This window comes from Oncorhynchus kisutch, linkage group LG17 (assembly GCF_002021735.2).
Source record: "Oncorhynchus kisutch isolate 150728-3 linkage group LG17, Okis_V2, whole genome shotgun sequence".
NCBI lineage: Eukaryota > Metazoa > Chordata > Actinopteri > Salmoniformes > Salmonidae > Oncorhynchus > Oncorhynchus kisutch.
The window spans coordinates 37,047,745-37,057,831 of record NC_034190.2 but is presented as its reverse complement, the minus strand read 5'-3'; the positions used below and the strand labels follow the sequence as shown (position 1 = coordinate 37,057,831).

Below are 10,087 nucleotides of genomic sequence, written 5' to 3'. Positions count from 1 at the left end.
TCAGACATAATGTACAAACTAAGCAAACTAAGTCTGCCAAATCAGAGACAGTAGGCGTGAGCAGGGTTGCTCTCTTGATAAGTGTGTGAATTGGACCTTTTTCCTGTCCTGTTAAACATTCTAAATGTAACGAGTGCTTTTGTGTGTCAGGGAAAATACATGGAGTAAAAAGTACATTATTTTCTTTAGGAATGTAGTAAAGTAAAAGTTGTCAAAAATATAAATGGTCTAGTGCAGTACAGATACACCAATAAACAACTAAGTAGTACATTAAAGTAGTTTTACTAAAGTACTTTACACCACCGGGCAGAATAAATTCAACCACACATTTGTTTCATCACAAAACCAGAGAGCCGTATTTGTCTGGTGAAGTCCACAAAGCATATTGCATGTAACAAACAGGTAGATGACCTACAGCAGGGATGGGCAACTGGTCGCCCGTGGATCAATAAAAATAAATCATTAAGAACTCAATAGAGGTTAGAATAGTAGAATATACAGGGTGCCATTTTGCAAATGTAGTTGTGCCTCAGCAGTTTTTCTCTTGTTATGTCAGTCACTGACAGTCACTCAATAAGTCCATGTCAGCCAACATTTTTTGTTAGTCTAATGTCCAGCTTTCTAAACTTGTAGTAATCATGGTCGAATTACCAACTGGGGGGCCCCCATTGATTTAATTAGTCACTCTCACAAAAAAATATTAAATATTAACTGCAAACATTACTCTCCAGAATTGCAGAAAATGTGATGTAAAACTGCAAAATCTTCTCTACGCCCCATGGGAAAATGTGAAGAATTGCCTGAAATTGGTAAATCTTCTCTTTGGTCCATGGCAAAATGTGTATAATTGCAGCAAACTTGCTTTAAAAATGTTTTTTAAAAACACCCCACGGTCAAATTTGTAAAACTGCAGGAAATGAAATTTAAAACTTGATGTTTTGCTTGCAAAATGTCTGACTACTAAACCATTATTGATTGAGAACCACAGAGTTATCACAAGTGGCAAAAAAAACAGCAGAGGCCTCTGCTAAAATAAATCCACCATCATTTCAACTTCCAAATCATCAAATCACCAATGCTTAGTCTAACAGAGTAACAACTTAAAGATCAGGACCAAAAACAATTTAGTCCAATCAACATAAGGTAAATAACATGTGGCTGTCCATGGTCCTGATTGTGTGTGGTGTGTGTGTGTGTGTGCGAAAGTAGAAAAACACAATGATTTACCTTACTTGTAGAGGAACGCCAATGCAATCCTCCTCTCTGTCATACTGTAGCCTACACACTTTTAGTTTTTGTTGTCCTCGATTAGGCTACATGGCTAAAAGGCTTGCCAGCTAGCCCAATGATGAGCCAGCTAGTTAACGTTAGCCTACTACATCTAGCTACATATTGAACTTCCACCCTCTCAGGCCAGGGGCACAATGTATGAATTTATGGTTGGATCTGAATCACCGTTATAATCACTGGCCGGTACAGTAAGTCCACAAGTCCAAATCCTTATCTCCATCCAATTTTTCCTTTTCTCCATCCAAGCTCATTTATAAAAGGGTCGATTTTAGCTAGCCACCGGAGGACAACACAACGAGATGCAAAAATGCACCTTTTTTCTTCAATGCTTTTAATGCAATGTGATTGGTGTGAAGTCACATCCAAACTAGCTTCCATTGACACTTTTTTTGGTGCACCAGGACCATTCACAATTGAGCTCACACAGTTTAGCTAAATGATGATAGTTTTTTTTATTTTATTTAAACATTATCAAGGGAGGCAAAATGCTTGCTAGCTTCCCTTGCTATTAAATTCAATGCTACGGGCAGCAACAATGGCATACTCTTTTTGGCCAGACAGCATCAGATAGATGGGCTACATATACTGAGACAGAGGGGCGCCGTTTCGCTCGATCGGATGCTTTCTCTGGTGAGATACATTCAGCCACATGCGAATTGAAGGCCAATTATGAAACACAGTGACTAAAAATACATCATTTTATATGTTTTTGTTCTTTTTTTTATTGGTCAAATTTTGGGGGACGCGCACATACACTCACTCTGTGTCTGAGGACACTCCCTCTGTGGTGGCCCGTGAGATGACTGTATTGGCGCGGCTGAGGCTGCCGCGTTGGTCCACTGCTGATGCGACAGGTCTCTGAGCCACGAAGGTGTTCTTACTGCTTTGAACATGGACGCCGGAGTCTTCATCATCGTCATCCTCCTCGTCATCTTCCTCCTCCTCCTCGTCTTCGTTGTTGGCTCCCTGGGGCATAAGGGTGGTGCAGCTGAACTGGCTCAGAGGCTTCCCCAGAATCCCAAAGCTAGAAAAACACATTTCAAACATAGCACCTTTTTTTCTAAGAGTGTATCTAGAATCTAAAAGGAGAACCCGTTGAAGAACCCTTTTTGGTTCCAGGTAGAAGCCTCTTGAGTTCCATGTAGAAGCCTTTACACACAGGGTTCTACATGGAACCCAAAAGAGTTATGGTGACAGCCATTTTGTCTAAGAGTGTTGCAGACAGTTCAGGGGTGTGGAAATACAGTGCTGTGAATTTTAACTTCATGTACAAGAGATATTCATCCATTTTTGAGGGACAATTAAAGTTCAATAGAATGTTTGTAGTGTTATACTATCAATCTCTTACACATATAGTTTGTTATTTTCATTCAACCTTCTGATATACATTCTATCACTCAAAATGTCATGCTTCTGACTCTAACCCTATGAAACTCTTTTCCACCTTCTCCTCCCTCCTTAATCCTCCTCGGTTCTTGGCCCTCTTCTCTTCCCTCTAAACACCAAGTCACTCGGCTCTGTCATATCCTCACGTGTTCTCTCCTATCATTGCTATGCAGATGACACAAAACTACTTTTCGCCTTCCCCCCTTCAACATTCAGGTGGCGACATGCATAGGTTCTAATCCAGACACTTGTCATCCCACGTCTGGACTACTGCAACACGCTGTTGGCTGGGCTCCCCGCTTGTGCCATCAAATCCCTGCAACTTATCCAGAACACTGCAGCCCGCCTGGTTTTCAACCTTCCCAAGTTCGTCCACGTCACCCCGCTCCTCCGCACACTCCACTGGCTTCCAGTCGAAACTCGCATCCATTTCAAGACCATGCTACTTGCCTACAGAGCAGCAAGAGGAACTGCCCGCCACACACACACCTTCAGGCTAGGCTCAAACCCTACACCCCAACCTGAGCACTCCCTTCTGCCACCTCTGGTCTCTTGGTTCACCCACCCCTCCGGGAGGGCAGCTCCCGCTCAGCCCAGTCCAAGTCATTCTCTATCCTGGCACCTTCCCCCTAAAGCTAGGAGAGCAGATTGTACTTACTATGCCTGTGATATGTGGTTGTCCCACCTCGCTATCTTAAGAATGTACTAACTGTAAGTCGCTCTGGATAAGAGCGTCTGCTAAATGACTAAAAATGTATATAGCAAACATATTCCTTCCCGAGCCTGGTCCCAGACCTTGCCAACAGTTGGTGTGACAATGACCATAGGAGTTGGCAAGACAACACATACAGATCTGGGATGGGGTTATTCCCTCCCTGTGCTGTGACTGTTAGCTACCTGACAGAGGCCAGCTGCTCTTTGAGCTCCTCCATCAGGGTCTCTGGGTTACACAGCTTGGCCTGGCTCTGCTTCCTGGGTCTGTAGCGGCAGAACAGATGAGGAGCCTCCTCCCGCGGATATGGCAGCAGGGACACCATGACCGGGGAGCGCTGGGTCACCATCTTACTCAAGGCCGGACGACGCTGGGACTTCCTGGGGTCAAAGGTTAAAGGTCAAAGGACGAGAATCAGAAGACTGAGAACCAATTCCAAACTGGCGCCTATTCCCTAGGGCCTAGGCACTAGATATGAATTGATTTAGATGTGGGCATTAGAGTGAAGAGTCATTAGGGGAAATCCTACAGCGGGAGGACAAAATCTCACAAGTCAAACTGTAGAATTTCCTTAAGCAGGGAAAAAAATGAATGAAATTAAAATGCCAGCGGATGTCATTCTAATACCAGATATTATAAAATATATACAGCTGTACTATTAATCATCAAATATGTAGACAACAGCTGTGAAGATATCAACAAAATAAACTCCCCACATTTGATTAATTTGGTTCTACTTATGGAGTACAGACTTCAAGACCAACTTGGCCTGGACCTGACAGCATAAGAGCAAGAGACCTGAAACCACTTACAGAACTGTCAGTCATCTGTCAGATGTTGGGAGCTGACATAAGAGTGACAGGCCGTTTTATCTGACAAGTCATGAATCTGTCTCAGTCAATCCTATGGTCTGGGAGGTAGATAGACAGCATTCAAGCAGAGATGGCTTTGCAGCCTAAACCATTTTGTTCTTTACTGCAACACATCATGTCAGTCAGTCACTTAGGCTAGTAGAAACTATTGTCCGGAAAAACATTTTAAAAAATGACTCAAAATGGGAGCTGATAAGATAGCCACGCGTACACCACCCCAGCCTTCCACCACTCCCCACACACCTTTGTTCTGGGGCATTGTGGCTCTGTGTGTGCACTTTGGGCTCAGTCTGTCCCTCTTTGGTGGAGGAGTCCTGGGCCAGGCTGTCCTCTGTGGCATCTATCCTGGTCCTGAGGGCGGGGTTGAAGGTGTCAGAGCGCAGCAGGCGCCCCACCTCCTCCTGGATGCCCCTCAGGTCCTTCCTACTGAACGTCACCCACGCCACGTAGCAGAAGAAGCTGTACAGACACTGGTGTAGATAGGACAGATTACAGAGATGAGATGCTACAGTTGCATTTGATGTAGGTACTTTGTTAATATCTAATGCTGATGGCTCCAACCTCTGGAGATAATAATAATAATAATAATAATAATAATAATAATAATAATAATAATGTTTAGGCCTGTTCATTCATTTAATCATTCATTTATTCATCCAGCCAGTCAGCAAGCCAGTAATTAATTAAAGGTGCTAAAGCTGCATCTGGGTCTGTGTCACATCATCATTCTTTTTTTCCAAAATACATTTCCAAATGTCAAAAAAGCTATTCTGGTACTAGATGCAGACACACAGGGTGCTGAGTTACCCTAAACGTAATGTAACTCTGTTACATTATACCACCACCTCTGGTTAAACAGTACTGAGTCAACATCTCCTCTGGAATACACAGTCGCAAAGGTCAAATCACAGTTCTGTGGGGTTTGGTACTAACCTCATACAACTGCCTGTCTTTGTAGGTCAATGACACACGGCTCCTGTAGAAACAAAGCACTTAAAGTGATAGTTTAACGCAGCAAGTGAAATGTTTTGTGCATGGAGGTTAGGCCGCTACTCACAATTTCTGGATGTATTAGATGTTGTGTATAATCTACGTAGATTATTCTGAATATAGGCTTTAACTGTCAATCGCGTTGGATCTAAGGTATCTGCTTAATAACCAAATGAGTATCTATTCCCTTGACTCTTGTCACTTCCCCTCCTTGCCCATGCAGAGCCAAAATGGCAGCGAGGTGACTGACCTGCCACAGGCCATGTGGTGCTGCTGGGATAGGCCCAGGCCCAAGACCAGACTGGAGTAGCAGAAGGCCAGCTGCTTCTGGGCCAGCTCCACCTTAGCAAGGGTCTCCGCCATCACCTGCTTCTCTGTGATACTCTGCTCACTGACACAAATCAATACATTATAGAGAGGCAAAGTCATGAGAAACATCAATACAAGCGAATGAAGAGTCTCAAGTCTATATAAAATGGTAATTAATGTAAACACACACATACATACACACAAACACACACGGCACAATGAGTATGGTACTGACGCCATGAGAGGCTTGGGCTTCTTCTCCAGAGACTTCCTCTCAAAGTAACAGGACAGGTAGAGCAGGAGGGCAGCCAGGAACTCATCCAGCTCTCTGCTCCTAAACACACACCCACAGGGCATGTCTAAGAGCAATCATAAAGCCTAAGCAATATATACTACCGTTCAAAAGTTTGGGGTCACTTAGAAATATCCTTGTTTTGGAAAGAAAAGCAAAACAATTATCCATTAAAATAACATCAAACTGATCAGAAATACAGTGTAGACATTTTTAATGTTGTAAATTACTATTGTAGCTGGAAACTGGATTTTTGTAGCTGGATTTTTTTATGGAATATCTACATAGTCGTAGAGGCCCATTATCAGCAACCATCACTCCTGTGTTCAAATGGCACGTTGTGTTCGCTAATCCAAGTTTATAATTTTAAAAGGCTAATATATCATTAGAAACCCCTTTTTCAATTATGTTAGCACAGCTGAAAACTGTTGTCCTGATTAAAGAAGCAATAAAACTGGCCTTCTTAAGACTAGTTGAGAATCTGGAACATCATCATTTGTGGGTTCGATTACAGGCTCAAAATGGCCAGAAACAAATTATTTTCTTCTGAAACTCCTCGGTCTATTCTTGTTCTGAGAAATGAAGGCTATTCCATGCAAGAAATTGCCAAGAAACTGAAGATCTCGTACAACGCTGTGTATTACTCCCTTCACAGAACAGTGCAAACTGGCTGGGAGGCCCCGGTGCACAACTGAGCAAGAGAACAAGTACATTAGTGTCTAGTTTGAGAAACCGATGCCTCACAAGTCCTCAACTGCCAGCTTCATTAAATAGCACCCACAATACAACAGTCTCAAAATGGTTTTCTAATGATCAATTAGCCTTTTAAAATGATAAACTTGGATAAGCTAACACAACATGCCATTGGAACACAGGAATGATGGTTGCTGATAATGGGCCTCTGTACGCCTATGTAGATATTCCATTTAAAAAATATGCCGTTTCCAGCTACAATAGTCATTTACAACATTAACCATGTCTACACACTGTATTTCTGATCAATTTGATGGTTTTAATAGACAACATTTTTTTGCTTTTCTTTCAAAAACAAGGACATTTCTAAGTGACCCCAAACTTTTGAATGGTAGTGTACGTAAATGGATGTAGCATGGATTGAAAACATAGCCATAAAGAAAGGTTTGTGTGTGTGTGTGAGAGGGATTGAGAGAGAGAGACAGACAGATGGACAGACAAAAGAGGGAGAGAGAAGGCAGATATACTGTGCAGTGGGTGCTTCCTTACTTCAACACAGACAGGAAGCAAAGTGGAATGGGGAGTGCATCATTCTCCTGCAGCAAACTGAGTGCCACCTCTGCAACACAGACAGACAGACATACAGTGCCTTCAGAAACTATTCATAACCCTTGACTTATTCCATAATGACAAAGTGAAAACATAATTTTAGAAATGTCTGCAAATGTATTGAAAATTAAATACAGAAATACCTATTTCACAGTTTTCACACCCCCGAGTCAATACTTTATAGAATCGCCTTTGGCCGCGATTACAGCTGTAGATATGGCCTTATGTTTTAGGTTATTATCTTGCTGAAAGGTGAATTCATCTCCCAGTGTCTGGTGGAAAGCAAACTGAACCAGGTTTTTGTCTAGGATTTTGCCGGTGCTTAGCACCATTCTTATCCTAAAAAACATCCCAGTCCTTATTAACGATTATAAGTATACCCATAACATGATGCAGCCAACACTATGCTGGAAAATATGGAAAGTAGTAGTAGTAATGTGTTGTAATGGATTTGCCCCAAACATACCACTTTCTATTCAGGACAAAAAGTGAATTGCTTTGTCACATTTTTTTGCAGTATTAATTTAGTGCCTTGTTGCAAAAAAAGATGCAGGTTTTGAAATATTTTTATTCTGTACAGGCTTCCTTCTTTTAAAAAAAAATAGAAAAACATATTTCTACTTTGATATTATGGGGTATTTGTGTAAACCAGTGACAAAAAATAATGTGGAAAAAGTCAAGCGGTGTGAATACTTTGATGGCAAAATCCTAGAGGATAACCTGGTTCAGATACTGGGGGACAAATTCACCTTTCAGCAGGACAATAACAAAAACACAAGGCCAAATATACACTGGAGTTGCTAACCAAGACGACATTGAATGTTTCTGAGTGGCCTAGTTACAGTTACGACTTAAAAAATGGTTGTCTAGCAATGATCAACAACCAACTTGGCAGACCTTGAAGAATTTAAAAAAGAATCATGTGCAAATAGTGTACAATTCAGGTGTGCAAAGCTCTTAGAGACTTACTCAGAAAGACTCACAGACATAATCGCTGCCAAAGGTGATGCTAACATATATTGAATCAGGGGTGTGAGTGTAAATGAGATATTTCTGTATTTCATTTTCAATAAATGTGCAAACATTTATAAAAACCTGTTTTCACCTTGTCATTGTAGAGTATTGTGTGTAGATGGGTGGGAGAAAAAAACTGATTTAATCCATTTTGAATTCAGGCTGTAACACAACAAAATGTGAAGCCAAGGACTTTGAATACTTTCTGAAGGCAGTGCACATACTGTACATACAAACAGACAGACAGAGAAAGAACATATATTCAACTCATCTGCTGTAAAGGATGTGTTCTATAACATAGATCCGTATTGTGTATGACCGACCAACACCTACGTTTCACATCCTCGATGGTCACATAGTCCCTCTGACCCCGTTTTACTGAGGACTTGTAGGCATTGAGTTGAGCAGGACCCACAGTCTTCCTGCTGCTTTGTCCCCCCCTCTTGGCCGATGACTGCGTTTGCCTACAAATAGACAGAAAAGTATTTGTTGAAAGAGTTCAGGACACAGTAATGCCCTTAATTATGTGTCAATCAAGGATACATATCACTTGTAATATAATGAATGCTCTATCTATTAATATCATTGCTAGTTGAACAACATGGATTGGAAAAGTGCTGTTGGCTTAGGCTAGAAATGAATAGCTAGCTACCTCTCTGGACGCTTGCTGGCAAGATCTTGAAAATTGACAGGTTTAGTCTTTTTTCTCTTTTCTTTGACCTCCACAGATGTACTAAAACTGAAAATAAAAGGATGAGAAAATAGTTCAATACTTATCAACAGGTGCATACTCAACGATAAGTTAATTAGATAATAAAATACATCCATATACATCCGCAAATAATAGTGAGATAACGTTTGCACACAAATAGGTCCAGAAAGTATTGTAACATGTGCTAATGCTATAGCTGCCCATTAACGTTACCTGGTGAACTCGAGGGCTTGGGTTTCATCATTCCAGTTCCATCGCCCAGGTGGAGGTATGCTGATCTGTCATATGAAGTAACCATTGTCATTACTTCAAAAATGAATCATTGACACGTTCACGATCGAGAGTCACTATTGCAGCAACAGGTGTACACTTGTTAAAATGTTGCACTCGAGCTCTCTCAGGCAGCTGCTACACCTGCATCTGTTTTTGTCGTTCTACTTGTAGCACACCGTACAACTGCTACATTGTGACATTCGCTAAAACTCAACGGCCACATTGGGCCAGCCTTGTCACATTTAACAAACGTACCGTTTCCTTTTGTGGTTTCGGCATTTCTCCTTTATACCATAAAGCTCATCTTCCTCCCTGCTACCCTCGATGTGTTTACTAAAAATGTAGGTCTAGTATCTAGGCAACAGCCAATCCGGTCTATGTGGCAGCACTTGAAAAGAGAGAAGCGCAGAATCCAATGCAGTACCTTGGTGTGGCTAATCGGGTGTTTGCAATGAGGTGGCCTATGCATTTCAAGACAGTTCAGAATCATCATAACAATTACTATGGAGTATCTCATGTATCTAGTGTATCCAAAAGTTCCTTGCCTTCACTATAGAGAAATGTTTTCAATAAGACAAAATATCTATGATACCAACTAACAATAAAAAGGAAAGACAATACATCAAGACAATTTTATATTAAAATGGCAGACGTTTCAAAAACACTGGAAATTCAGTTCATTATCCATATGAAAGAATTGACTTGGCATATTTCGACATTAGGTCATTTCCAAACTGTCAACAAAGCAAATAACAATACATCAAATATAATAACAGAACACCAAATATCCTGACAATCATTTTCAATGCACTATCTCTCTCAGATATCTCTCCCTGTAGTCTCAGAGAAGCCCATTAAATCATGTTTATGAGGCCTTTGGTGTGAGGCGATGAACTCTCTCTATGAAGACATCCAAGCCCCATTCCTTATCCTTA

General features: G+C 41.3%; 1 protein-coding gene across 1 annotated transcript; it reads right to left on the bottom strand.

The window, feature by feature from the left end:
* Window positions 1-483: 483 nt before the first annotated feature.
* ppp1r36 (protein phosphatase 1 regulatory subunit 36) lies at window positions 484-9,755 on the bottom strand. Its single transcript, XM_020507300.2, has 11 exons — window positions 9,408-9,755; window positions 9,093-9,157; window positions 8,820-8,906; window positions 8,501-8,631; window positions 7,094-7,163; window positions 5,795-5,893; window positions 5,501-5,641; window positions 5,194-5,236; window positions 4,504-4,730; window positions 3,574-3,768; window positions 484-2,314 (listed from the first exon to the last, which is right to left on the bottom strand). Exons 1-11 carry the CDS (start codon window positions 9,429-9,431, stop codon window positions 2,047-2,049), a joined length of 1,350 nt encoding a protein of 449 aa, XP_020362889.1. The 5' UTR covers window positions 9,432-9,755; the 3' UTR covers window positions 484-2,046.
* Between the last annotated feature and the right edge of the window lie 332 nt (window positions 9,756-10,087).